The sequence below is a fragment of the Python bivittatus genome, unplaced genomic scaffold (assembly GCF_059951505.1).
Source record: "Python bivittatus isolate LINGU-HERP-01145 unplaced genomic scaffold, Pbiv_v1 ctg000670_np1212, whole genome shotgun sequence".
In the NCBI taxonomy this organism is placed as follows: Eukaryota; Metazoa; Chordata; class Lepidosauria; order Squamata; family Pythonidae; genus Python; species Python bivittatus.
In genome coordinates, this window is record NW_028277094.1 from 11,261,746 (window position 1) to 11,289,405 (window position 27,660).

The 27,660-nt window shown below is 43.7% G+C and overlaps 2 protein-coding genes and 2 non-coding genes across 7 annotated transcripts; 3 read left to right on the forward strand and 1 right to left on the reverse strand.

Annotated features, from left to right (window-relative positions):
- Window positions 1–1,487: 1,487 nt before the first annotated feature.
- LOC103052585 (centromere-associated protein E-like) lies at window positions 1,488–15,795 on the reverse strand. 2 transcript variants are annotated; one of them, XM_088151782.1, is made up of 8 exons: window positions 12,523–15,795; window positions 12,258–12,416; window positions 6,663–6,872; window positions 5,293–5,505; window positions 3,708–3,911; window positions 3,025–3,231; window positions 2,553–2,765; window positions 1,488–1,718 (listed from the first exon to the last, which is right to left on the reverse strand). In XM_088151782.1, the coding sequence occupies exons 1-8, from the start codon at window positions 12,730–12,732 to the stop codon at window positions 1,635–1,637; spliced, it is 1,500 nt and encodes a 499-aa protein (XP_088007908.1). In that variant the 5' UTR covers window positions 12,733–15,795; the 3' UTR covers window positions 1,488–1,634. The 2 variants fall into 2 exon arrangements, with proteins under 2 accessions (XP_088007908.1, XP_088007909.1); XM_088151783.1 differs by lacking the exon at window positions 12,258–12,416.
- A 425-nt stretch (window positions 15,796–16,220) lies between these two features.
- Window positions 16,221–27,118, forward strand: PABIR2 (PABIR family member 2). Of its 3 annotated transcripts, none has more exons than XM_088151786.1 (10): window positions 16,221–16,357; window positions 17,676–17,754; window positions 19,740–19,796; window positions 20,178–20,221; window positions 20,301–20,355; window positions 20,543–20,644; window positions 21,455–21,543; window positions 22,799–22,863; window positions 23,883–23,979; window positions 25,091–27,118. In XM_088151786.1, the coding sequence occupies exons 1-10, from the start codon at window positions 16,251–16,253 to the stop codon at window positions 25,239–25,241; spliced, it is 846 nt and encodes a 281-aa protein (XP_088007912.1). In that variant the 5' UTR covers window positions 16,221–16,250; the 3' UTR covers window positions 25,242–27,118. The 3 variants fall into 3 exon arrangements, with proteins under 3 accessions (XP_088007912.1, XP_088007910.1, XP_088007911.1); XM_088151784.1 differs by having other exon boundaries at window positions 22,802–22,863; XM_088151785.1 differs by lacking the exons at window positions 20,178–20,221; window positions 20,301–20,355.
- Window positions 19,366–19,498, forward strand: LOC112542189 (small nucleolar RNA U109). Its single transcript, XR_003086022.1, has one exon. It is a non-coding gene; the product is annotated as a small nucleolar RNA U109 (small nucleolar RNA).
- Window positions 23,090–23,223, forward strand: LOC112542188 (small nucleolar RNA U109). Its single transcript, XR_003086021.1, has one exon. It is a non-coding gene; the product is annotated as a small nucleolar RNA U109 (small nucleolar RNA).
- Window positions 27,119–27,660: the final 542 nt, after the last annotated feature.

Sequence of the window (27,660 nt, forward strand, 5' to 3'; positions counted from 1 at the left end):
TTCCAATTTTCTGGGCTTACCTTTTCCAGATAGCCTATTAGGGCTAGCTGAGTTCCCAAGGAGGCGAGATTAGGGTGCCATCTGTGTTACTAGCGCTTTAGAGAGCAGAAGAGGTAAAAGGCACTTCCTGCTTGATCAGAACAGTGATTTCAACCTAAGAAGGGGGCTGTTACAAAATTTAATTGAAGATTTTGGAAGTTCCATTCCGGAATAAAATATTTTGGAATTCTTCCAGATAAAGAATTGAAATTTCATGCTTCCAAAAGAGATTGGACTCATGTGTCTGGGACAACATTGTCTAGAGCTGGGCAACCTTATAAATATGATCGATAGATTCTGTAGCATAAGGAAATGCATATACAGAAATCAGAGCTATAGGATAAAAAGGGGGTGCAGAGGCTGGAATGTTGGAGGAACTTGTTTCTGCCCGCCCCACCAGTTCTAGTAGAGGGGGCATGCTCCAGGCCCCTTCTACTAAACCATGCCATCTTGTTGGACCCAGGAATCATACCTTCTCAGTGGCAGGACCTGCCCTGGGGAACAGCATCTCCCTGTTAGCCTTTCACAAGGGACCAAAGACCTGGCTGTTTCCCCAGGCATTTAGGGCAGGGGGTGAATGAGCTTTGCTGCTGTTGGTGGCGGTAAGTGGGGTCAATGATTTCCATGCAGAGTGTTTGATACAATTGTTTTCATCTTGTAAGCTGCCCAGTCTCACTTGTGTAAGCTGGGCGGCTGCATAAATTATTTAAATAAATAAACTTTCACACACAAGATCAGTGGAGTTCCCAAGCAAGAAAACTGGAGCCTATTTGCTGACCTGCCCTGGAGAAGTGGTCACAGCCATTCAGATTATATTCAGCAAGGCTACATTTACAAGAAATGTTCCATTTGCTCCTAACAAGACATTTCAGGTTTGCCATGAAGGATGGAGGAAAAAAAACAATCAAATTCAAAGAATTCAGAGTGGAGTAAAAATCATACGGCTGTCCATTTCCAGCTTTACAAAATGTAGTGATGTTACCACTAAGAGGAGGAGGGGGGCTTCCCAATAACCATTGATAGTATAGCCAATAAAGCAAGTACCTGATTAGCTAGTTTTTAATCTAATTTTCTGAGAGTAACATCTACATAAACAATCTGATGGGCAAGTAACATTTGGATTGGAGTTGTTGTCCAGAAAAACTAATGCCATCTTGGAAATGTTCTAAGAAATGGCACCTGGGGGGGGATTGACCTTCCTGCTAAGACATTTATTTCAGAGAACCATAGCCCTGGGGGGGGGAGGGTTGTTTTTTACATTCTAAATTTACAATTTGAAGTTGTAAGCTTCTGAAAAATTAGTAAAGTTCTCTCAAATACTAACAGCACAAAATAAGTCTTCTATAATCCGCTTTTTCCAAAAATCGAGCGAGCTGTACAAACCCAGTGCTTAAAAAAAGAACTCCTCAGACTTGAAAGAAGCCAGCCCAGACAATTACCTGCAAAAAATGAACGCCTTTATTATAAGGGGCTTAACCTGCATCTAAAATAGAAAAAAGTATTTATTTGTAGAAAAATATATAATCGGCTAAGCCAGTTCTTTGTGGAGTAGGACCACCTTCATTATCTTCCAGTTCTGTTTTTGATGCCTCCTCTTATGACAGGCTGGTTTTTGCAAGTTTCGACATGAGACCTTTGATTTCTTCCTTCTCACGTTTAGCTGCTTCATTCAGCTGGGCCTAGATGAAGGGGTGGTGAAAGAGAAGGATCTTAATGCTATTTATCCAAGTGGAATTACAGATTATTGGTAAAGGGACAACTCCATGCAAAAAGGTTTAAGGCTAAGCTTAAGGCCTAAATTTTTTGGATAGCGCAGCCTGGCATGGGAAATTCTGCCTCAGAAACCGAAGGCTTAACCATCAGACTCACTGCAGGTTGAGTCAATGGAGTTTTATGTGAATTTCAGAATTAGAAACAGGAATTAGGCCTGGTGATAACACACTCAGCTACAACCTTTGCTTAGTGAACCTACTGTCACCTCGTACATCTTTTTAACCATGTTACAGCAGTTAACAACAATCCAAGAAGGTGGCTATTTTAGTTCCCACACAATATTGCATGCCTGTAATCTGGTTAAAGAGCTCAGAGCTACACATGTTCTCTCCAACCAAGGGTTGGAGCTGAACACGCCATGCAAACACCGTCAAAGACCTCAACCCTATATTCTAAATTTAGAAGTCTCATTTTTTTTAAAGCAAGCATTTATCAAGAGCAAGCCAACAGCCAACCCACAGATATGTAGCATTGCACTGTAGAGATGTTTAAGTCGATGGCTTTTTTACTCAACACGTTGGTCAAGGGTCAGGGTGGTTCTACAGGGATGCCCTTAAGTTTTGCTGAAGAGCAGAATAGGGTGGAACATCGTGCTAAAGGCTCTGAAGAGGTGCAGAACAAGAACTGGATTTGGATATTCCCCAAAGTACCTCCCAATGAGTCACAACATGAACTTGCAGACCTAGGTAGCCCCAAGCTACATCCCTTCCCCTAATGGACGCAAGGATGGAGATAAATACCGTCATCTCTTTTTCTATTATGCTTAAGTTCTCTCCAAACTTCTTGGCTTCTTCCAGCTCGTGTTGGGCTGTAGCTTCCATTTCCGCTTCGAGCGCCTTCAGTTCCCTCCGCCATCGTTCTGATCTCTCCTGACAGGACTTCATTACCGCCTCGGCTTCATTGAAGTAGGAGATGTGTTTGCCTACCACCTCCTGTCTGGCACTGGCAAGAACCTAAAACAGATTTGATTCATCACTCCTCTTGGAGAGAGCCACATAAATGTGTTTATCTAGAACCCATAGCCAGTTCTGAGTCCTAACAAGCCTGGTTTACACAAGCCCTGCTTTAACTATGGTTTGAATAAACTATAGTGAGATGATTGACCCCACACATTATACCAGAACCAAACAAACCACCTAAGGATGCTGTGGGTTGAATGAACCACACCTGAATTTTTTTTTTTCTGTCTACATTACAAGCAAAGGTGGTTACCTTCAGTTTTGGCTTGAGGAGCTCTAAAGTATAACGGAGCCTTTTGATGTCATTGTTAAGTCCCTTTTCAAAGTCCTCGATGTAGAATGACATGGAGCACTTTTCCACGTACTGCTTTGCTTCTTTAGCACTACTTTCCAGTTGTCGAGCCTTGGCTTCTATTTCAAGGAGCTCTTCCTCCAGATTGGATAGATCTTGTGAAATAATCTGTATTGGCATACATATTTGCATATTACAACACATATGATTGCATATGACTAGATACACATTCACCCATGACCACACTAAGATCATTTCTCAACCCTTCTGCTTTGGTGTTACTAGAGCCCATCATGCACCCTTACTCGGGGAAACCTGGGGTGTAGAATGGACAGATCCAAAGAAAAATCAGGAAGAGAACAAAGTAAGAGTTGAAGTGCATGGTGAGGCTCCCCTCGCTGTGCTACCCCACTGCTTGTTATATAAGCTACAGTTGGGTAGGTTCACATAACACACTAAGCCAGAATCAAACAGAACACACGTCTCACCAGCAACCGGATGTTATGTTTCAGATTATGAGGAACCTCATTTAATGATTAGTCCTAGATCCTCCAACTCCTTTCCAGCACAGAGACCTCCAACCCTCCCATTCAGGACAAAATTAAAGGGGGCTCTATCCATCCTCTCCCCCCTTTTGGCACTACCTCCAGGAAGAGATCCAACTTCCGTCTCAGGGCCGGGATGTCAAGCTGCTTGAATTCAGCCCGGTAGCGTTCGGCTTTTTTCAGAGTTTGAATCTCAATCAGCAATTTTAGTTGCTTCAAGTTCTCGTCCAACAGATTTGTGGTGAACTTGGAGATACAGATGTAGTAATCTTTACTCTCCTTGTACCATTCAGAGAAGTAATACTTGTTGGAAGAAATGAAGACACACCAGTGAACACTTGTAACCAATTCACACATCGCACAGAGCCATCGTTCAGGGTCCAGGGAGACACTTCATATTTTCAGGGTAGTTGTGCTTGGAGTGATGATATAAAACACATTTCACAGATTGGGCCTGGTAAGAACTTGGGGAGGGTAGTTTGGCAGGACCTAGCTTTTTTGAGGGAGGGGGCTATATTAAATCTATCTCGATTGTATTTCAATCTTCACGTTTCCTGGCTAAAAAGGGTTGGAAATCATGCTATTGATTTTCTGCACGCATGTGTCAGAGGGGATAATCCAGAAGTCCAAGCAGCTCTCAGACTGTGGTTGCCTATCCCTGCATTATGGCAAGGTTTCTTTTAACTAAGGTTTGTCAAATAGGCCGCACTTGACTCCATTAGTGCCATGCATTAAGCCATTGTTTGTAAACCACAGGAGAGAGTTTATTTTATCTATTTCAAGGATCTATGTGGTTGCTTAAATCTGACTCTGGGGGAAGGAAGGAAGGAAGGAAGGAAGGAAGGAAGGAAGGAAGGAAGGAAGGAAGGAAGGAAGGAAGGAAGGAAGGAAGGAAGGAAGGAAGGAAGGAAGGAAGGAAGGAAGGAAGGAAGGAAGGAAGGAAGGAAGGAAGGAAGGAAGGAAGGAAGGAAGGAAGGAAGGAAGGAAGAAAGAAAGAAAGAAAGAAAGAAAGAAAGAAAGAAAGAAAGAAAGAAAGAAAATCGCACTAAGCAAGTCCCATCAGGCATTGTAGTTGATAGGGCTTGGACCTTTCCAAGCAAGGTCCTTGGAAATCAACTTCTGTAGCTTCCCTCAACTGGAGGTCTTTTGGGTCACTTGAGGCTCCCAGATCCTCCAGATGATTAGAGACTGGAGCAGCCACCCTATGAGGAAAATTTGTACCCACCTATGACCCTTTTTGCTTAAAAAATGCTTTAAGAGGAAGAGGGAGTAATTTACACAGGGCACAGTTAAAGCAGGAAAGTCAGTGCCACAAGAATCGGCAATGACAACCAACTTGGGCTCTTTTAAATACAGTTAGACATTTCACAAAGGATTAAGTGAGAGCTATTGACTCAAGACCCTCCCTAATCAGGACACAAGGGCCTTTGGTACATGAGCCCATGCCGGTCTGTTGTAAGCTGCCTCAAATCCAGATGCCTTGGACTTGCGAGCTAGAATCCTGGGAACTGAAGGCCGACAGATCTGGTGATCACCAGATTGGAAAAGGAAGAGAATGATAGGGCCACCCCTGGAGAAAGAGTCCTTCTGTTACCACCCCTCATGGACACAACTAAGGCGCAAGGATCATCAGGAGAAAGACCATCTTCTTCTACAGAGCGTCACTGGACAGCAGTAACAATACCTTAATATCAGTCAACACGCAGTAAAGTTCATCACTGGCTTGTTCATAGTACATTTGAAGTTTTAGGATGTTAGCAGTCTGGACAAGAGGGAGACCAGCGAGTCCCTTGGCTGCCACAGTTTTCATCACCTCCAGATCGCTCTTCAAGTTGAGGGCCAGGATGGTAATACTGTCCTTCTTCTTCTCCATTACTGGCAGTTTATTTACAACCTCCTGAAATGAGGGGAAAAAGGACCAACTACAAGGACCGGCCTGCTCTCAAAGCGGCATGCAGAATCCAAAAGCAGTTTTCACCCCGTCAAAAGAATCCAGGCATGAACTTCAACAACTGAGCCATCCCAAAAATGCCATGATGTGATTTCTTTGGTTTTGGCTTGCCACCTGGAGCCAACTGCAGTAAAACCAATCATGGTTTAGCATAACCTGCCACACTGGTCTCAGAAATCATACTGGAGACTCTGCTCCATAGTCTGCAGGGCCCAGAAATCTGAAGTTAATTCCCTGTATAATATTAATTCTGAGCACAAGTATTGATTTTCATCTTTGAAGAGTTAAATAGCTTAGAATCCAAGGGACTCAACAGCATTTGAGAATCCAGGTCGGCAAGAGTGGTAGAGTTGAGCCCACGAAACAGGGCCTTTGTCTGAGTCAGTGCCAATTCTCCCCCACCCCTTGGGAGTCGCTCTCAACCCACACATCTCCTTCTATCCAGGCCTTTCTCTTAACCCAGACCATTTTAGCTGGATTAATCATTACTGTAGTTTGGAAGATGAGAAAACATTCCAGAAGACGACAATGCAAACCGCTTCCATATCACTGCCAAGAACACTCATGGACGCGTCCACAAGGTCAAGCTCAACTTAAGGGAATCTTTTGAAAAGCTAAATAAATAATAAACTCAGTAAAAGCAAAATAACCATTTAATGGTTCTGAGCCACTTGGAAATCCTAGGGCTGCAAACACAATGCAAGCCACTTCCATGCGGTCGCCTAAAAAGCTCCATGGATGGATCCACAAAGTCACCAGGAGACAAAAGCTTGGTTTGAAAGGATTTACCACTAGCTGCTCTTTTCCATTCTTTTGCATTTCATACTTCACTTTTAACCTTAGTCCCCTTGAGTGCCCCAAGATTAGAAAAGCAACTGAAAGAATTACTAAATAAATATTTTAAAGCTTCAATGCTGGCAGAGTTTCAGAAGTGCCATTTTAGCTTTTATGTTTTATACCCTCAAGAAAAACTCATCCCATTCAACAGGCTGTAGGAATTTTGCTTTAATATTCTATTATCTAGAATTATAGGAAAAGATAACGTCTGTCTCCAAAGTTCTCACACGGCTCCACTGTTACATGTGCCAATAACCTACTCATACCTTCTCAGTGAAGCCAATCAACGATCGCCGAAGATGGTCGTTCTCCATTCTCAGGCTGAAAATGGTTTGCCAGAAGTCACTCACTCTCTTTTTGTGGTAGGAGTTGTCCAGCATTACTTCTTGTAGAGTTGCCTGTAGTCTCTTGTTTTCGATTACCAACTGCTCCTTCTCATTCATTCTGAGAGCTAGTTCTGCCGTCAAAGTCTTCACCTACAAAGACAAGATTGCAGAACATAGCAAGCAGTGGTAAGATCCACTTCCTATTCAGGGTGGGCTTAGTGAAAGTATTAGACAACATGGAGCAATTAAGAGTTTTAGAAAGTTATAACTATGAGTCTTTCAACTTTATTGATTAGTCTTACAACCATATCAACAAGAATAAGAAACATCAACAAAGGTAAAACAAATAACTAATACACAAAATCCATGATACAATAAAATGTTATAATAAAATGGGATAGTACTAAATATACTACTATAAAATAATGTATCGCTAATATCATAAATCCAGATTCATATAAGACCATCACCCCTACATGATACTCCAATCTGTTCTATATATCGGGCTCTCAACTGAGCTGCCTTGTCCACAAACTTGGCAGTCCTATTCACAATAAAGATATTTGTGCCCGAAAGAAAATAGGATAATCTGTGTTTGGAGTCCCAATGGAGTGTTCTTTCCAACAGAGGGGACAAATAATTAAGCCTGAGTGAGTCATAAAGTTTACAGTCGAACAAAACATGGGCAATGTCTTCTATGGCTGGGTCCCCACATACACATAGCCTTTCTTTAGAAAGTTATATATGCTTATTGGTCACTGTCTACTCAAAAAGTCCCAGTGTGACACATGGCTTTGAGCCGCAGGTGGACATAGTTCCACAGAAAAGGAGGATCCAAAAGAGAAGCACATTTTCACACACAGAAAACCTGTACATGTCTCACTCAGTATACACCACCAAAGAAGCATCTAGAAAACTCTCTAGATATTTGGTGCTCAAAGAGCAAGATTAGCTTTTTGGGGAATTTCTGGTTAGGTTTGTACTTCATACTAAGCCATAGCTGACAATGGTTTATAAAATAAGCCAAGCTGGAAGGGTTTGAAATGACACTAAACCAGAACCAAACATACCCCATTATGGTTGAGTGATACACTGGAAAATAGTTAATGGGTAAAGAAGTGAAATGGTTGAGAGCATCGATTTTGGGCTCATCCGCATATCCTCTCCTTCATGGATCACTGCCCTGTCGTGGCGAAGGGGCTTGCGTAACTCAGTGAAGCCGTGAGCTATACCGTGCAGGGCCACCCAAGACGGACAGGTCATGACAGAGAGTTCTGACAAAATGTGGTCCACTGGAGAAGGAAATGGCAACCCACTCCAGTGTCCTTGCCAAGAAAACCCCATGGACAATGTTAGAAGGCTAAAAGATATGACGCCGGAAGATGAGCCCCTCAGGTCGGAAGGTGTCCAATATGCTACTGGGGAAGAGCGGAGGACATTTCCAAGTAGCTCCAGAAAGAGTGAAGCGGCTGGGCCAAAGCCGAACGGACGTTCAGCTGTGGATGTATCTGGAAGCGAAAAGAAGGTCCGATGCTGTAAAGAACAATATTGTATAGGTACCTGGAATGTAAGAGGCAAGCTGGATGTGGTCAAACATGAGATGACAAGATTGAACATCGACATCTTGGGAATCAGCGAACTGAAATGGATGGGAATGGGTGAATTTAATTCGGGTGACCATTATATCTACTACTGTGGGCAAGAAACCCTTAGAAGAAATGGAGTTGCACTCATAGTGAATAAGAGAGTGGGAAAGGCAGTAATGGGGTACAACCTCAAAAACGACAGAATGATCTCAGTGCGAATCCAAGGCAAACCATTCAATATCACAGTCATCCAAGTCTATGCCCCAACCACTGATGCTGAAGAAGCTGAAGTTGACCGCTTCTGTGAAGACCTACAACACCTTCTAGAACTAGCACCAAAAAAAATGTCCTTTTCATCATAGGGGATTGGAATGCTAAAGTAGGAAGTCAAGGAGTAATCGCAATAACAGGCAAGTTTGGCCTTGGAGTACAAAATGAAGCAGGGCAAAGGCTAATAGAGTTCTGTCAAGAGAACAAGCTAGTCATAGCAAACACTCTTTTCCAACAACACAAGAGACGACTCTACACATGGACATCACCAGATGGTCAATACCGAAACCAGATTGATTATATACTTTGCAGCCAAAGATGGAGAAGCTCTATACAGACAGCAAAAACAAGACCAGGAGCTGACTGTGGCTCAGATCATGAGCTTCTTACTGCAAAATTTAGGCTTAAATTGAAGAATGTAGGGAAAACCACTAGACCACTCAGGTATGACTTAGATCATATTCCTTGTGAGTACACAGTGAAGGTGATGAATAGATTTAGAGGATTAGATTTGGTAGACAGAGTGCCTGAAGAACTATGGACGGAGGTCTGTAACATTGTACAGGAGGCAGCAACTAAAACCATCCCAAAGAAAAAGAAATGCAAGAAAGCAAAATGGCTGTCTGATGAGGCTTTACAAATAGCTGTGGAAAGAAGGAATGCGAAAAGCAAGGGTGAAAGGGAAAGATATAAGCAACTGAATGCAGATTTCCAGAGAATAGCCAGGAGAGATAAGAAGGCCTTCTTAAATGAACAATGCAAAGAAATTGAGGAAAACAATAGAATGAGGAAGACTAGAGATCTCTACAAGAAAATTGGAGATATGAAAGGAACATTTAGTGCAAAGATGGGCATGATAAAGGACAAAAAAGGCAGGGACCTAACAGAAGCAGAAGAGATTAAGAAGAGGTGGCAAGAATACACAGAAGAACTATACAAGAAAGATCTTAATGTCCCTGATGTCCACGCTGGTGTGATCACTGACCTTGAGCCAGACATCCTAGAGAGTGAAGTCAAGTGGGCCTTAGGAAGCATTGCTAACAACAAAGCTAGTGGAGATGACAGTATTCCAGCTGAGTTATTTAAAATACTAAAAGACAATGGTGTTAACGTGCTGCACTCAATATGCCAGCAAGTTTGGAAAATGCAACAGTGGCCACGGGATTGGAAAAGGTCAGTTTATGTTCCAATTCCAAAGAAGGGCAATGCCAAAGAATGCTCAAACTATCGCACAATTGCACTAATTTCACATGCTAGCAAGGTTATGCTCAAAATCCTACAAGCTAGGCTCCAGCAGTACGTGAACCGAGAACTACCGGATGTACAAGCTGGGTTTCGAAGAGGCAGAGGAACTAGAGATCAAATCGCCAACATTCGCTGGATCATGGAGAAAGCACGGGAGTTCCAGAAAAACATCTACTTCTGCTTCATTGACTATGCAAAAGCCTTCGATTGTGTGGATCACAACAAACTGTGGCAAATTCTTAAAGAGATGGGAGTACCAGACCACCTTACCTGTCTCCTGAGAAATCTGTATGCGGGACAAGAAGCAACAGTTAGAACCGGTCACGGAACAACCGATTGGTTCAAAATAGGGAAAGGAGTACGACAAGGCTGTATACTGTCACCCTGCTTATTTAACCTATATGCAGAGTACATCATGAGAAATGCCAGGCTGGAAGAATCACAAGCCGGAATTAAGATTGCAGGGAGAATCATCAACAACCTCAGATATGCGGACGATACCACCCTAATGGCAGAAAGTGAAGAAGAACTAAAGAGCCTCTTGATGAGGGTGAAAGAGGAGAGTGCAAAAGCTGGCTTGAAACTCAACATTAAAAAAACTAAGATCATGGCATCTGGACCCATCAATTCCTGGCAAATAGAAGGGGTAGAAATGGAAGCAGTAACAGACTTCATTTATTTGGGCTCCAAGATCACTACAGACGGAGACTGTAGCCATGAAATTAAAAGACGCTTGCTCCTTGGGAGGAAAGCTATGGCAAGCCTAGATAGCATATTAAAAAGCAGAGACGTCACCTTGCCGACAAAGATCCGCATAGTCAAAGCTATGGTTTTTCCAGTAGTAATGTATGGCTGTGAGAGCTGGACCATCAAGAAGGCTGAGCACCGAAGAATTGATGCCTTTGAACTGTGGTGCTGGAGAAGACTCTTAAGAGTCCCCTGGACTGCTAGGAGGTCAAACCAGTCAATCTTAAAGGAAATCAACCCTGATTGCTCATTGGAAGGATCGATAATGAAGCTCAAGCTCAGATACTTTGGTCACCTAATGCGAAGAGAGATCTCTTTGGAGAAGACCCTGATGCTGGGAAAGATTGAAGGCAAAAGGAGAAGAGGACGGCAGAGGATGAGATGGTTAGATAGCATCACTGAAGCAATGAGCATGAAACTGAGCAAACTCAGGGAGGCAGTGAAGGACAGGAAGGCCTGGCGCAATATGGTTCATGAGGTCACGAAGAGTCGGACACGACTTAACGACTAAACAACAACAACACATATCCTAGTTGTCCTGGCAAAGATGCCTTGCTAACGTTTCTCAAGGTCATATCCTCACAACAGAGCCTTCATCTCATTGCCAACACCACTGGTGAAGCTGGTCAAGCCAAGCCATGAAGACATTCTAGGGCATAAGAAGAAGACTGGCCATTGGCTGGGCTCCAATTAGCCCAACAAGTCTACTATGGGACCAGCCCTTCTGTTTGGTTGCTGGGCTCTGTCCCTCAAAATATCTATAATTTTGCCCATGGCTGCCTTGGGAATAACCACTTCTTGGTCTCCCAGGAGATTGAGAGTTTGGCATTTCCATGACAATAAATACATTAATATTGACCAAGAGCTATCCCAATCACCATAAGAAAATATTCAATCTGACTGGCTGGTGGAGCACAATACAAAAGGAGGATGTGAGAGCAGGAACCTGCAGACCCCCCAGTTCACATTCAAGACAGTAATTCATAGTTGGCTGACCCAGCAGTAGTTGATGCTGAGTGGGAAGGCAAAGAATGGCAGGAACCCCATCTCCCCAAATTATTGCCTTGGAACCACCCAGCACTAACTATGCAAGGGCAGCAACAATGAGATATAGAAAAAGTAGATCATGGGGCTCTACTTCTTGTACTTTCCTTCCAAGTCAAGGACAGGAAGAAAGCACCTGAATGGGCCCATGAGGAAGAGCCCAAAGCATGGGACAAACCTGCTGTAGGCCATTTACAGCTCCACAGTTGCAAAATGCTACATATAAATTTATTCAACCTTTCCTTAAGATGATATATCTCCCATACATGTTTTATACATTCACTTATCTCCTACCTATTCTCTAGGAATACATAGCCATTTTCCAAAATTTCCCCCACAATAACGCTGTAAGATAAGTTGGGCTGGGAGATTGTGACTGCTAAAATTACCCATTGAGTTCCACGGCTGAGGATGGATTTGAATCTAGGTTTCCTTAGATGAACACTTTAACCATTAAACCAGTGTTTTTCAAACTTGCAACTTGAAAATGTGTGGACTTCAACTCCCAGAATTCCCCAGAACAGTTGAAGGAAAATTCTGGGAGTTGAAGTCCACACATCTTCAAGTTGCCAAGTTTGAAAAATACTGCATTAAAACCATCATTTCCAGTCTGAAGAGGAAAAGCTCCCTACAATGCTCTTACCTTTTCACTTTGCTCAGTAGTCGGTGGAGCAACCATCTTCTGACTCTTTGAAAGTTGAGCTGCCTTAGCCAAGGAACCCCCCTTTGATTCCTGTAAGATTTCACAGCAACCTTTGGGTGACTTAGCAATAGCTCTCACCTGTTCCTGCAGTTCCAGGTTCTTTAACCACACAGAGAAACATTAAGGCATTAGTTATTCCTACATTTCCACTCATCCAATATTAAGACTGGGTTACTAAAATATATATATATACTTAGTTACTCACTGCAGCAACTGTTTTCTCAATGGACTTGTAAAGACCATCCACGGTACTACTCATAATGTCTCGCTCAGCCTGAAGATCCTCAATGAAGATTTTCAGGGAATCTTTTTCCTTGGATACAGCCTTAAAATCCTCTTGGCTGCTTTGTAGTTTCTGAAGCAAATCCCTTTTCTCTTGCTCTAATGCCTCAATATTCTTCTTCAGTTCCTCCATGTTGTTTCAGTCTTTCTAATGTTTTTATTAACTCAAGAAGCTGACAGAGGTCCGGGAACTTCTCCAACTGTTGAACTGGAGATTTACTTTTATTTTAAGGAAGAAACAGGTAAAATCTATTTGGTACAATCTGGGATAAATATTCTAGCACTGTGACAGTTGATAGCCAAGAGTCTCCCTTGACAATTGAGATATCCTCAAGATGAGCATCATCTGCCATGAATGCAGAAGACAGTCTTTGGCCAACCATGCCTTTTCACTCTTCCCCTCTCACAGGCTATAGTCCTTCTCCAGCCTGACAGGCATACCTATATCTTCTGGACTGGGATTACGATACCCAGATGATTCAAACAGCAGGTACTTGGAGTTAGGGAAAGCCGCTTTACAGTATGTTAGGAACAAGCCATGTAAACTGAAATAAATCACAGCTCAATTATGCAAATTTAGCACCTTTTTAAAAGGGGAGGTCCTACAAAGCCCAAGATGAGACTCAGCTGGAATAGCTTGCACCAATTATTTCATAAGGGCTGGGTTTGCACAACCTGCTAATCCATAAAGCGTGGCAAATGAACATAATTGTTACATTCCCACAACACACTATGCCCAAACAAGTGAAATGTATTACAGTTTCACAGGATGGCCCAGTTCACACAAGACTAAGACACAATATGCCTTGCTTAGATTAGTAATTATGGTTTGTTTAGGCACAGCACATTGTATAAAGTGCATCATGAGTTCCCTTTATTCTCCCAGATCAATTTACCTGATGGTTCTAAGCTGTGCTCTGTTTGGGCTCAGCCAAATAGAGGTGATATTCCCATATCCTGCCGAGCTTCCGTAACATAAATTACTTAATCATAGCTCAGTGTGTAGTCTAAGTACAGCCACTGTGGCTTATAAAACATGGCTTACAGCTTAATATGTTGCACAAAACCCACTTAATTATAGTTTATATAAAAACCATGCTTAAACCACAGCTTGGCACATCTGTATATCAGGCATAGACTACATCACCCCAAGAAGAAGTAAAAGCACAATGTGGGGGCAGGTTGCTCACCATTCAAGCAACAACCAAAACAGCCTTCCTGAAAAGCGTTTCCACTACTTTGTGGAAAATGAAGACAAGATTCTTCCCTCTCCACACGACCCCTCTACTTACCAGCTAAAAGAGGAAACCACTCTGATCTTAAAAGGATCTCCTCCCATCTATAAACACCTCTTTCCCCCTGGAGGTCTAAGGGCCGATTTATACCACTAACCAAACTTTCTGTGGGAGGCACCAGTGAAGCCACAGGTGGGGAAGATAACAGGTTTGGATGCTTTTATAAGCCAGGTGTTCCTAGATATTAAGGCATAGCTTTGGGGAATGTGTGATCTATCTCTTTTGGAAAAGACAATATTTTCTACTTATCGAAGGATGAAGCCTTATGTACTACTGCAGCAGAGACTTTGTGACATTTTACAGTAATATTTTGAATTGATCATATTATAGCAGCACATGGTACTTATTAGTAAACCAAGGATTATTGACAATTACAATATATAAGGTGTGGGGGTTCCTTAATCCTTTTCTTTCTTTTTCTTCCTTCCTTCCTTTTGTGGTTTCTATTTTTCTTCCTTTAAAGACCACTTAACAGACAAAGATTGTTTTGCCAATTGCATGCGTGTGTTTTAGTGTATTTTAGTGTTTTGTCAATTTTATTTTTGTAAATTATGAATAAAGTTTAAAAATTAGCCAAAATGAAGTCTCCTTCCTGAAAAGTTTCCTTTTTCTAGACATGTATGAAGATGTAATTTCAATAGATGAATATTCAAAGATGTACTGCGTGCTATTATGTTGCAATAGCCCGTGACAGAAGAGATCTTGCCACTGGATTCAGAGGTGCGGCGGATGCTGGACTTCAATTCCCAACCTGCCTGCGCAAGGGTTCCCCAATGGAGGTTCTCAGCTTGCCAGATATTGCCAACCTGGCTACTACAGAAAAGGCCCCTCTACCCATTAATTAGAATGTAATTTGTGCTGGGTTTGTAGTGGGAGGGGGCTCAGATCCTTTACCTATGCAGCAGATTAGGGCATGAGGTTGCTTGTGCCATCATCAGATGCGATGCAAGTGGCTGTAATGGTGCTTATTTTGTCCCCCTCCCCGACCCCAGAAGGTGGCATTTCCACGAACACCATCTCTGCCACCATCTCTCCCCTCCTGCATAATGTACCCTATCAGTTTCTGTCTGGGCAATTAGGGTTGGCCTGTTTAATATTTTAGACTAATGCATTGAGCAAAAGAAATATCTGTGGTTTTTACTTCAGTATGTTTTGTAAACCTAGGATATTAGGCTGAACAAACCATGGCTTAACCATATTTAAGCACATTGTTACAACCATTGTTTGTTCATCTACATACTGCCAGGGTTCATAATGGGGTGGTTGTACCAGTGATTGGATTTGAATATTGCCCAGAATGCGAAGCCTGCTGTTGAGGCTGTACACGTGTAACCAAGCCACTGGGGTTTGCTCACGACTAAAGCAAGTAATGACTTAGGACGAGGTCTGAATCCAGCCTTTCTCTCCGTTCACTTTTCCGGTACGTTACCTGCCATTTTTGTTTTATTGAGCTATACCGCTTTTGCCGACAATAAAGCGGGATAAAATAAATGACAACGTGCCCGGGATTACGCCCTTCAACTCGCGGCAGTGTTTAAAGAAACAAAAAAAACTGCGCCAAAGCAAAAAAGGTGCAGGAAGGATTCGAACCCGCACCCAAAACGGAAAAAGACAAGGCAAGGGAGAAATAACGTTCCCGGACCGCCCTCGCAGAAAGCACTTCGCGGATTGGTCCGTTTGGAAAGGAACGCCGCCACAAAGTAACCCACCGCGCAGCGAATCAGTGCCTTCCCTCGCCCCCACAGGGGGCGGGGCGGCCAAGAAGGGGCGGAGGGAAAAGGCGGGGCCACTGTGACGGCAACAGGAGACTCGCCTCCCCCCCCGGAGGGGAGGGGCGGGGCGGAGCATCCCTCCCGCGGCACGGCTAGAGGCGGCCGGCGCGCATGCGCAGGAGCGCGGCGGGGCCTACTCTCCTTCGCCTCTCCTTCCCGACCGCTACTGCCACCGCCTTGGCAACCGCCGCCACAGCGCAGGCGCGGGCGGCGGCGGCGGCGCGCGCTGGCGGGCGGGCTGGCGCGCGCACTCCTCCTGCCCCCCGAAGCGCTCCCTCAGACAGCCGCCGGGCGGGCCGGGCCGGGCCGCGGTCACGACGAGGCAGGGGCCCGCCGCTGTCCCCCGATTCCCCCGGCATGGGGCGCCGTCGGCGCCGGGGCTGCCGACTCCCGCTGGGCCCCGCGCGCCCCGGCCTGCGCCCGCCCTCACGGAGCCTGTAGCCGGAGAAGCCGGGGGAGGCGGCCTGCGCCCTCCGCCGGGCCCCGCCGCGCCCCGCCGCGCCGGGCATGAGGAGGCGGCGCCGAGGCGGCCCTCGCCGCAGCAGCAGCAGCCGCCGCCGCCCTGCCTGAGCGCCGCCCTCGCCATGGCTCAGGCCGAGAAAATGGAGCTGGACCTGGAGCTGCCCCCGGCCGGGGGCGACGGCGGCGGCCTGCGGCGCTCCAACAGCGCGCCTCTCATCCACGGGCTCAGGTGAGGGCGGGCGCCGGACCGCCGCCCCCTCCTCGGGCGGGTGGGCCGCCGAGCCCGTCCTGCTCCAAAGCCGCCGAAGGGCAGCGGGTCGGGGGAGGCCGCTCGGAGCGGTCGCGCCGGTCGATGCGCCCGGATGAGAAACCGGAACGGAGGCTGGGCTGGGCTGGGCTGGGCTGGGCTGGGCTTGGCTTGGCGGCCCCGGAAGGGCCCGGAGCAAGCCGTTCTCCGGGTCCCCGCGTGCGTGCCGAGGAGGGCGAAACCGTCTGCGCTGGCACAGCTGCTGAGCGTGCAGCGCGCCTCTGGGCCCCGTTCCGTTCGTCTGGATGGGGCTCCCAAACTTTCTCCTTCACCCCTGCCTTTGGCGTGGTCTTAACGGGCACCCCTGCCCTAAAAATCCAGACACCAAAGGGAACGATGAAAAGAATACAACGAAACTTTGGGGAAGGGGGTTTAGGGTAGCAGTATAACTCAAGGGCTTTTCACCCCTACCCTGGACTCGGCGTGCACCTCCCCAACGTACACCTCACAGTTTGAGAAACTCTGGTTTAGATGGTCCTACCCTGCCTTCAGAGGGCATTAGCAAATAGTAAAAGCCAGTGATGCTGCTGCTAATCAATAAATAAAGCAACCAAGGGATTTGTTGTAATGGGGCATGGTGAGATGGCCTCGGTTGGCCTAGATAGTCTTGATCTTCAGATTGGCGGTGGAAGTTACCAAGATGTGACTCTTCCCCCTACTGCAGAACCACTTCTTGTGCAGGGCAATCCAACCACAGTTCTTTGAGTATCCACTCATTAGCATTGTAGGCACTTGCTGCTTATTAAAGACAAAATACTGCAAGGGGGTGTTTTTATGGTGGCTGTAGATTTGAATTGGAGGCTTCTTGGTTCACAGATCACACTCTTAGCCATTATGCCACTGTTACAGGTAGTAAGTGTGGTAACAACTAGTGGGGTTGGGATTCAGGGCACCACTTGTGATACTCTGCTGTTGCAGTAGTGTCTCCTTCCTTTCCCCTGCCACCCCCAACTGAAAGTTCTACATTGGCACCTTTTAAGGAGCTCCCGCTTTTCATTCATGCTCAAGGGTTAGGGGAGGCAGTGATAGGAATATAGCCTATATATTTACGGCACTGGCAAGTTACACGGCACCTTACAGAACAATTCAAGCCAAAGGGACAGGTGTCTCCTTTGCAGGACTTAAGGTGCATAGCAGAGAAAGGCTGCAGACTGGAGAAGGATGGAAGGTAGATTAATTGTGAAGAAGAAGGGTGGAAAAGCATTGCAGAGTTATGACAGTTCTGCTTTATTTCTTTCAGTGATAATTCACAGGTTTTTCAGCCTTATGTCTTACGAACCCGCAGGAACAGCACAACAGTTATGAACCGACACAGTATGGTAAGTGCTTGAGAGACACAAAAAGATTTTGAACCCTGTAGGTTGGGAAGGTAATTGACCCCTTACTTGCATTGCAGTTATGTCAAGGCAAGTGAAGTTCATACTGAAAGCCAAGCTTCAGCGGCTTGTGTGATGTCCCATCCCATTGCAGTTGTATCACACTCTGTGTTGGCAACTTTTCCATCAAATGTGCTGTTAATGTGCAGCGCCTTGTAGGCAAACCTGTTCATTGGATTTGACTGGCTCAGTCAATCACTCCCATCAAGTAACCTTCCCAGCAGAGATACAGCAGAATCAACAGGCTTCAGAAAGGCAGTCACATGTAAACTTTTCTAAGCATGAATAGTATTTTTAGTGTATAATTATTAATACTTTAATATATAGTATAACATATTTTTAGCTGTAAAAAGTATAGTGTATGTTTTAAAAAGTGTTATAGCTATTAGAAAATTAGGGTATATGGCTTTAGAAAAATGGGGAGATCTGAACGAAGTTTTACGAAAACAAAATAGCAGGAGTGTGTGTAGTAATAAAGAGATCATATCGCTTGTTCACAATTCCCCAAATTAGTTTCCACTATGGTTGATAACTCTGTATTTGCTATTCTTTCTAATTATACAGCATGAGGGCAATCTGCCCACAATGTCTATTGCCAGATTGACATTTCTAATTCAGTTGAGAATATTGTGGAAAATAAAATTGCAGCAGCTTGTACAAATGTTAGATTAAAACATGTTAGTTTACTATATCTGTTCCTCCATATAATAAACCTAGTGAGTGATGTATAGTAAGTGCTGCAGGATTAATGTTTTCAGAGATAAATGAACGGTTCTCTTTTCAGCAAGATTTGAACTGATTTGGGTATTGTTGATAAACATGTTAAAAAGTTCATCTGAAACAATTTTTCCTCGAAAAGCTTTTCCCCAGGAGGCTCTGTCAAGTACCTGCCAACTGTGGGAGAAAATGGGCAGGCGGGCTGCAGTGCTGTAGGGGTTGGTCCCATAAGAGGCAGCAGCTAGATAATGCAAGGATTAGTGTGCAGGTGGGAGCCCGCTGGAAAGTTGCTGGGCTGGAGAAGGAGGAATTGGGTGGGAATGAAGCCGCTGCAGCAGCTTGGAAAAGTCAGGCTGTTTTTGCCGTGGGAATAACAACCACTCAGGCTTCCAGGAGATTGAGAAATTGGCATGGGTATGTACTTTGTGTGTGTGTGTGTGTGTGTGTGTGTACAGGATGGGCAAGCACATGACCTGCTTGAGTCACGTGACCAGGAGGGAAGAGGACCTAGAATGGAGCTGCCAGCAACATTCTGAGTGGTTGCCCAGATGCCCCTCCCAAAGGCTGACACAGCCAGTGTCAAGCCCCCGTGTGCAATTTCTTTCATACTTTTGGTTGGGTTCAATAGCATTAAAAATGTTCCTGGATTTTGAAATATGTAGTTAACTATTCAGCTGTGCTTTGCTTAGCCAAAGCAGATTGTGTTGTCTGCTTTGGCAAAAAGTGTTTCAGTTAATGTGCTTTCGTGGTGGTTGAAACACACAGAGCAATGCACTTTATTTTGTAACGTATTTGTCATTTTGTAATATATTTAGTTGAGGGGTGTTTGGCATGGTTCTGCATGACGGAAACTGTTATTCTTCTTCCTTCCAAGGAGAATGAGTATTCCTTCAGTGCTATAAAACAAGGAGTTTTCAGGGCCACCTTCCTTGAAGTACAGGCTGTGCGGTAGTATATTTCTCCAACATGAAAATATGCTCTTGAAAGTGGGGAGTAGGTTTTCTTTGGTTTTGCTTTTTGGTTTGCTTTTTACTTTTTCTAACTTAGCAAAATTCTCCATTAACAAGTAGAATAAGTTTCCAGAAGTTGCAGATTATCCTGTGTTGCAAGGTTCTGTCAGTGCAGAATTCATTGCATGGGATTAAGCTTCAAGCAAAACTGAAGTAGGGTAATTGTAATTTTTGAAATGTCTGTATGTATTTTTTTTCCAGCTGATATCATCATCTCCAATTCGTATCCCTAGTAGTCGACTCCATCAAATCAGAAGGGTAAGTGAACAAAACAGGTTCCTTGTCTCTATGAAAACAACATATCTTGAGTTTCTCTGCAAGTTCTTTTTTAACTGTTTCAAAATATAGCTGGCATAATTACATTTTTGGCAACCTAAATCTAACATCATACCTATTCAAAGTCTTCTAGCTGTTAGAGCATTCTTTTGTGAAAGCAGGAAAAACATGTAGAGGCAAACACAGCTTTCGGATGCACTTACATTCTGAGTGCAAGCAGGCAGTTTTTGATAGAAGGAATATTCTCACAGACACCAAGGTTCTGCTGAGCATTTTTCTACTTCTAACCACACTGATAGAAAGTGCGAATTAGTTAGGCGGGAAGTGTGAACCCCTGAGACATTAATTCTTCCTTTTCCTCAGGAGGAAGGAGTGGACTTGATGAACAGAGAAACAGCCCATGAAAGGTGGGTGTGATTCAAATGCTCTATAGAAGCGGCCTCTCTTGTCCTGCTGTAGCCACTGATGAACCTTTTTGTGTTTTAGGGAAGTGCAAACAGCAATGCAGATAAGCCAGTCATGGGAAGAAAGCTTGAGCCTGGTAATCTCTTTACAGATGTTTAATATTTTAATTCCACTCCTTCACTTAACCAGTGAACGTAAGGAGCGAGAGCAGAGGTAGCTTAAGGGGAGTGGCTGGTTCTCCACCTGTCTTTTCCTTAGAATGGCTCAGCTTTTATGGCTGCCACTTACCACAAAGCCATAAATGGGGTGCTTTGTGTTCTCAGAGTGACAACGACTTGGACAAATCTGAAAAATCTTCATCTCCAAAGAGAATAGACTTCATTCCTGTTTCTCCAGCCCCTTCACCTACCAGAGGTATAGGAAAGGTATGTCAGAGAGATCTTGGGTAGGGGCGAAAGGGTGTCCAAATACTGAATATTTCTTGTGTTCTGTTCCATGGACAGCATTTGAATGAAAGCCCAAATGAGCTCTGTGTCAGTGCTTACAGCTTGTTTGCTCCCACTGTGCTCCTCCTGCAAATGGGAGCAACTAAATTCACCAAGAATCCAACACACAATGTCATCCTGATTTGTAAGGGCTGCAGCACAGTTGGAGCCTCAGTTTGGATGACATTCTATGCTTTCAATTCCTGGTTAGCCCTCATTACTTTGGGAGGAGGGGCTTATTCCCAAAGAAGGCTGCACCGGATCACATCTCACCTGGCGTTGTCATACGTTCAGAGAAAAGTGCTGCAGAGACTCAATATCCTGTTGATCACGAAAGTATGAAAGTCGATGCTGGAATATTTTCTCATCTAAGAACAATGATGCACTGCTGAATAGGACAGGGAAGGAAAAGCAGAAGATGTCTGCTGTAGCTATAATCAGTAGTCCTAAAGTTCCCTGTAATCTGCTCAGTGCAGGGAGCCATGAATAACACCTTAAGTCATATCAGTCATCTACCAAGTCAGGAGACTGGTCCATATAGTCCTCAATTGTACATTCTGAGAGGTGAGTCTGGATTACGCATTGTGTGAAGCAAAAATAATGAGTATCGCTTGACGGCTTAGCCAAGGAGGCCACCTGTACCATCCTATCCCCTTTTTTGTGATCCCCATGTGTCCACAGATCGTGCTGCTGAATTTCTCACTTCTGTCATTTCAAATGCCATGTAAATGTCATGCTTTTCTTCCCTAGCAATGTTTCTCACCATCTCTGCAAATGTTTGTGAGCAGTAATGGATTGCCTCCCAGCCCTATTCCTAGTCCCACAAGGAGATTTTCAAAGTAAGTTAATGTGTCTGTAGCATCAAGACCTTCTTAATAATACACTGTTTCACTGCTGTAATATTGCCAGAAGGGCTACACCCAAGGGTGGAGCTAACATTAGCAAATGTCCCAAATACTAAGAACCTCTTGCATTAAAATGGATTCTGGCTGGATGCTTCCTTCTGTGGAAGTTGTGTAGATGTGCTCAGTAGATTATATCTGTAGTTCGTAGTCCTCCATTTCATAGCCTTTCTTTTAACCATCTCATGTAAAAATGAAAGGCCAGCGTGACATTCCTTGAAATGGCAGGTAGGAAACTCTTCCTTAGCGGTGCAGTGGAACAATTCTTTGTAGAAAGCTGCAAGTTGCTGTCTTTTTCTAAGAAGCGTGACCATCAGTTCACAAGGATGTCTGTCTGTATTGAAACCTCCTGAAAGAGGTTCATTTTCTGTTTAGTTCTGTAGCCTCCAGGAAGACTAGCCTGGAGTATGCAGAGTACCCAAAGCTAAGCATCTTTCAGAAGAGCTACAGTGTTCTGTCCTTTTGTCTCTAGTGAATTGTGAACCATATATTGGTCGGTTTGTACAACTTTGTCCTTGATCTTGAAATAGAGTAGGGAAAGTGGGATTTTAATACTATTATTTACAGATGCCTCCTTTGTCAGAAAAGCTTGCAAAGCATATCATAAGCAAATGATGGTGCTAGTTTTGTTTGGCACCATCAATGGTCTCAGGCAGTTGCTATGCCCAGTTGGCAGGTAGAACTAACAGGACAGGAATAGATGATGAAAGCTGGCAACGTGGCAACAGTAAAACAGTGCAGATGAAATTTACACATCATATCCCCAAAGGGTTCCTGGATGGGGTGAGGCATGAATCCAGGAAGGTAGAGATCTGGAAAATCTAGCTTTGCTTTTTTAAGAATTAAACTCAGTCAAGTAACTTGCTTGTGAAACAAAGAGTTGGCACACTGAATGCATCTTAACCTTAAGCTCTTCATTGGTCATATATTTGCTTTAAAATATTGTTGTTTCCATCTGACAAGCAAAACATCTTGTCAGTTCTCTCCAAACTGGTTGCTTCCAAGTGTATTAAACTTCAGCTCCCAGAATCCTTTGGCTACCTAGCTTTTAAGGCTGACAGAAAGGGGGATGTTCTGTTTCTGGAGCCAATACATAATTATATTGATTTTAAAATAATTCAGGCATGCGTTTCCTTATAATCTTCGGAGTCTTCAACATCCTAGAAAGACAATAATTCAACTTTGATTTTAGCAGGAGGAGCCAGAGCCCAATCAACTGTATCAGGCCTAGTGTACTTGGTCCTATTAAAAGGAAAGGTATGTGGTGTTTCCAAAATATTGACAAGTATATCAAATATTAGACGGTGCAAGGATCTTCCCTTACAGTGTCATGGCAAAAGATTGGTGTGTATTTGGGAGAGGGCCTGTTTTCTCAATCACTTCCTCCTGGTGGAGTAATCTCAATTTACAGAGAGATCTGTGTGGAGTTCTTGGGCACAGGCTGGCTATATTTGTAACCAAGAAGGATGGTCTTCCTGTTTTTCCGCGTGATGGAAATTTATCATTCTTCTATGTTCCAAGGAGAATGCATATTCCTTCAGCGCTACAAAACAAGGAGATTTCAGGGCCACCAGCCTTGAAGTAGAGGCTGAATGGTAGTATATTTCTCCTACATAAAAACACAGATTCTTGAATTGTACATGCTCTTTTACACAGTCCCTAGCTGATCCCAGTATTGCTATGAAAGAAGCCTTCCACAAATCTGCTCAGCAGCCAACAAGCAAGAAGCAGAAAAAGGCTTGGAACTTGGTCTTTGATCATACGAGCAAGAATTCTCAGTGGGGGAGATGGTTGTTGATAGTATCTCTCCTGTTCTCTCGCTCTTTGTTTCTAACCAGAAAGTAGAAGGACCACTTTCCTTGTTTGTCATCTTCTGCTTGATGAAGGAAAAAAAGAACCTGCAAAAGATTGGGATATGAACTGGGGATGTTGTTGGATTCACAGAGATTCCAAGTGAATTCCTTTGGAAGAGGATTAAACTTCCTTCTTTTGAAAAACAGACATATACTGTGGTAGATTTTGCCAAGCCTTATTTTTCAGAAGGAGAATTGGAGGGACGCTTCCTACCTGCTAAACGTCAAGAATAAGGCACCCTTTATGTGTTCATAGAGCATCTCTTTTAGTTCAATTTGTTCTTACAAAGTTTCGATTTTCTGTGTCATACTGATACTGTCTGTCTCCTGTGGCAAAGTGCATCTATGTGAGATGGATGATAGGACTACTACTATAGAAAAGCTTCTTTCTCAAATTTAATAAGAATGGCTTGGTTCCCATAGGTGAAATGGAAACTGAAAGCCAGCCAAAGAGACTTTTCCAAGGAACCACGAACATGCTTTCTCCTGATGTGACACACCTGACTGACCTCAGCTCATGGTAAATTATTTCAGCAGAAAGAACTGTGCTCTTACGATGGTCAGGCTAGAATGGGTTGCCAGGGAAATTGGGGCCGCTGCTCATGGTTTCATATAGTGTACATAACGTATGTGGCCCAGACTAAGAAATTAATGGATCAAATAAGCAGAGCCACCGCTGGGCTTTGGAAAGGGCTGCACTGCTTTGGAGAGAACATTTGCTTCAAGTGCAGAAGTTCTGAAACTCAGTCTGTGGTGTTCCTCAGGTCGAAATGAGGCACACTCTTGTCTGATACGCTGGAGAGCGGCTGCTGGTCAGCAGCTGTGTTTGGGCCAAGTGCTGAGTCGGCATTCTTTGGAGTCCTGTCTTTTTGCTGTCCGTCATGGTACATTAGATTCTCACTTGGCTCCTCTGACAAGCAGGGAGGAGAAAATAAATCTGACAGGTGGGGAGGTTTAGGGTTGCCAGTTGAAGAAGCTAGACCTAATTTCTCAGTCTCCTACCTCACCTGAATCCTGAAACCAGTCTTAATTCTGGATTGCTAGAAACAAGGCTGGGATTTCAGCGTCACCCCCATGCATGCAAACATTTTGCAGCAAAGCCACTGACACCATGAGGTTGAGGTGACCTGCTGGAACTCCTGAATGGATTAAATGCTTAGCCATTAAGAATGTGTACAGGCAAACTTGTTAGAGCAAAGCAAAAGGTGAGTGTGGGTACATAAGCCCTTACCTATCATGGAGGTCAGGAGACCCACGTGATACATTCAGGAAAGAAGGCTAGATCAAAAAGAGAAAATCAGACTTCCCACCTCCTGTCAGTTCTTCATTCGGAATAAAAGAAGGTGGCAAACTTGGCACCTTTGCAGATGGCAAGCATGAAAGTCCCTTGACCTCTATGAGTGACACTATGAGATAAACAATATTTAATGTTTAAATTTGATCCCTCTCCCCCATTTAGCTTAAAAATGCTACCCCATTCTTTAATATAGGACTGCAGGTGTCTCTGGCAATTATTCTACGTCATGATATTGTTTCAAGGGGCATTCTGCAAAAAGGACAATTGGCCCATCTTTTTATTCAGAGTGCACATATCATGAATAAACTCTGTGGTTTTTCTGGTTTCTCCCCAGTTTGTCTTCAGATATTCTGGATGGGAGCACAAGCAGCGTCAGCTCTTCCTCCGACTCCTTGGCCAAAGGCAGCACCACGACAGAATCGCCCCTCGCGTGCTCCAATTCGTGCTCTTCCTTCATCTTGATGGATGATCTTTCGCCCAAGTGACTTTTCCCAGGTGTCTGTCAGTGTCTGCCTGCGCTGTTCTCTCACTGTACATACGTACCGAGAAGCCCACAGAAATAAATCCTTGAGGACCTGAGGATTTTAAGTACTGAGTGGAAATATTAATGCAACTTTGTTTCTTGGCAACTTCTCCAAGTGGTTTTGATTACCTTTCTCTTTAGCCGACACATCAGGCCATTCCGATGGTTCCTTTGCTGTCTGGTTTTGCAGCTTTTTTGTTTAAACCAACACATTATTTTACCAGTATCTGTTCAGATCATACTAACTTTGCTTTCAAAGAAACTGCAATGCTTTTTAGAATTTTCAAACAAGCACCTAATTTATATTAGTGTTAAAATGGTAGGTGGGGAAACCTTTTGGTGTTGCTATCATGGTCATTGGTTCTGGAGGTAAAGAATATGGTGGTGAGAGAATTGTTAGAAAATGTCATTGTTCAACATGCTTTTTTAAAGGAATAACCTAGATTGCTCTAGAAATTCATTTAGAGAAAAAAATGAAGTGCTTCTGCTGGACAAGTGGCATACTCTGGGCCTTATCCCCCCTTCATACACAACACACTTAAAAAATTATTTTATAGAAGGAACTTGTTCTTTATTTCTCAGTTGCATCTTCTACTTTTTAATTTCCAGAGAAGAGGGAGAGGTTGCAAGCTGTCCTTTGTAGTTCAAGGCAGTGGCTGCCATAGCCTCGGAAGCTTGAACACTTTGCGAACGATGGCTCTGTTGCAACTGAATATCGGCTGCAGCGGGAGGAAATTTAACACACCTGCTGTTTTTGGGGTTTTACATAGATGGCTTCAAAGGCTGCAGGGGCCATCAGTAGTTGCAAAAATATTTTTGGCCAAGGGGAGCTGGAAGGTGGGAGTTACTAGCCACAACTGTTTAGGCTACCAAGTAGAATATGTCAGATAGTCGGTGTCTCCCGTGGCACTGAGAAATGTTTGTGCCTTAGGAGACCTAGTAAAAAAATGGAGGAATGTAAGCTGAGGATCTGGGTGGAGGGAAAAGACTTTCGTTGTAAGGAGGGCTTGAATCAGGTGCTATTGCCCCTCCTGCTGCTCCTTGGTTGCTCCTGAGGTCCCAGAAGAGGAGAAGATTCTCTCGGCTATTTGGGGTTGCACCACGCTGCGTCAGGCTTGCCTGAGAAAGAGCAGCCATAAGCCAACATTAATTGCCAGGAAGGCTTCCTGTTTGTTTGGCTGCAAGCTCCATTTGTACTTAAGGAGCTGACACATAAGCCAGGAGGAATAACCTGTAGTACCTTAGCTCAGTTTGGGGTACAGCAAATGATTTATTTACTTCTTAAGATCTAACCAGGCTTAACAAACAGAAAAGAGATCCACTTGTAATCTACTGTGTTATGCTATTTATTATTTATAACTGTAAAAAAAAAAAGTCTGGTGATGAATTATAGTATTTTTTTATGATTGAAACCCTTTTTTATGTTCCGTGAGTGCTGGCTAGTCTGTATTGAATAGGCAACCTTGTCTGCCAAAAATGTATGCTTCCCATTCTGAATGTTTGTAAGTAACCCACATGCTCTTTTTGTCAAAATACATTTTTGAGTTTTTCCCCCCCTTTGGGTAAGATAATAGCACTGAATTTGACATGGGATTGTGCTGACCTGTACAGCACGGGATCTCTGCCATTATTTGTCTGTCTAAGGAGGGGAGGGGGAAGAACTCTAGAGAATATTTCATTCTAAGAGGACATTTCATTTTCCACACATTTAGCATTTTGGTTTTGAAAGTGTTTGTTTGGAATTGTAATAAGTACTACATTTGGGCCAGTTGTGCCTCCGTTATTGTAATCTCACTGTGGAGAGTTAGTTTCCCCACTTCCAATAAATATTGTAAAATATTCAGTGGTACCTCTCTTTTTTAAGCAGCATGAATAATTCTGTTAACTGTGTATATGTTTGTACAGGTACCCATTGCTACTACTTATTAGTAGTTACTTGAACCCGGGGGGGGGGGTTGGTATTTTTGTCTTTGTCATATTTCTCTTTCAATACTTGTTTTTTTATTCTTTTTGCTCTCATGTTTGAAAAATAAGTTCATGGTAGTGGAAAGCTTTGAACTCATCTTGTGGTTTTGCTGTATTTCAAACTGAAATGTCAACTGGTAGAAAAATCAAACTGACTATTTTTAGTTGATTTTTAATTCCTTTTGGTTTATATTTACAAGTATCAAGCCTTGAAAACACCTTGGCTTCTACCCATGTTAAAATGTTCATGAATGACAAAGCCAAAATACACAGTGACCTAAATTTAACTCATTTTTGCTGACGTATTGTTTGTCTACAATTGTATCAAACTCTGCTTTTCTTGAACATCTACTACTTTTTTATTTACTTATTGTGTCTACAGCCAGGAGGTCTCTCAATTCAGGGATCTCGTGCTG

Excerpts from the sequence above, each read along its gene's own strand:
- PABIR2 (XM_088151786.1), top strand. The coding sequence starts at position 16,251 with ATGGCTCAGGCCGAGAAAATGGAGCTGGACCTGGAGCTGCCCCCGGCC. Across the intron at positions 21,544-22,798 it reads CCCACAAGGAGATTTTCAAA|CAGGAGGAGCCAGAGCCCAA; the intron begins GTAAGTTAATGT and ends CTTTGATTTTAG. Across the intron at positions 23,980-25,090 it reads CTGACTGACCTCAGCTCATG|TTTGTCTTCAGATATTCTGG; the intron begins GTAAATTATTTC and ends GTTTCTCCCCAG.
- LOC103052585 (XM_088151782.1), bottom strand. The coding sequence starts at position 12,732 with ATGGAGGAACTGAAGAAGAATATTGAGGCATTAGAGCAAGAGAAAAGG. Across the intron at positions 12,417-12,522 it reads TTGAGAAAACAGTTGCTGCA|AACCTGGAACTGCAGGAACA; the intron begins GTGAGTAACTAA and ends GTGTGGTTAAAG. Across the intron at positions 6,873-12,257 it reads CTACTGAGCAAAGTGAAAAG|GTGAAGACTTTGACGGCAGA; the intron begins GTAAGAGCATTG and ends TTGTCTTTGTAG.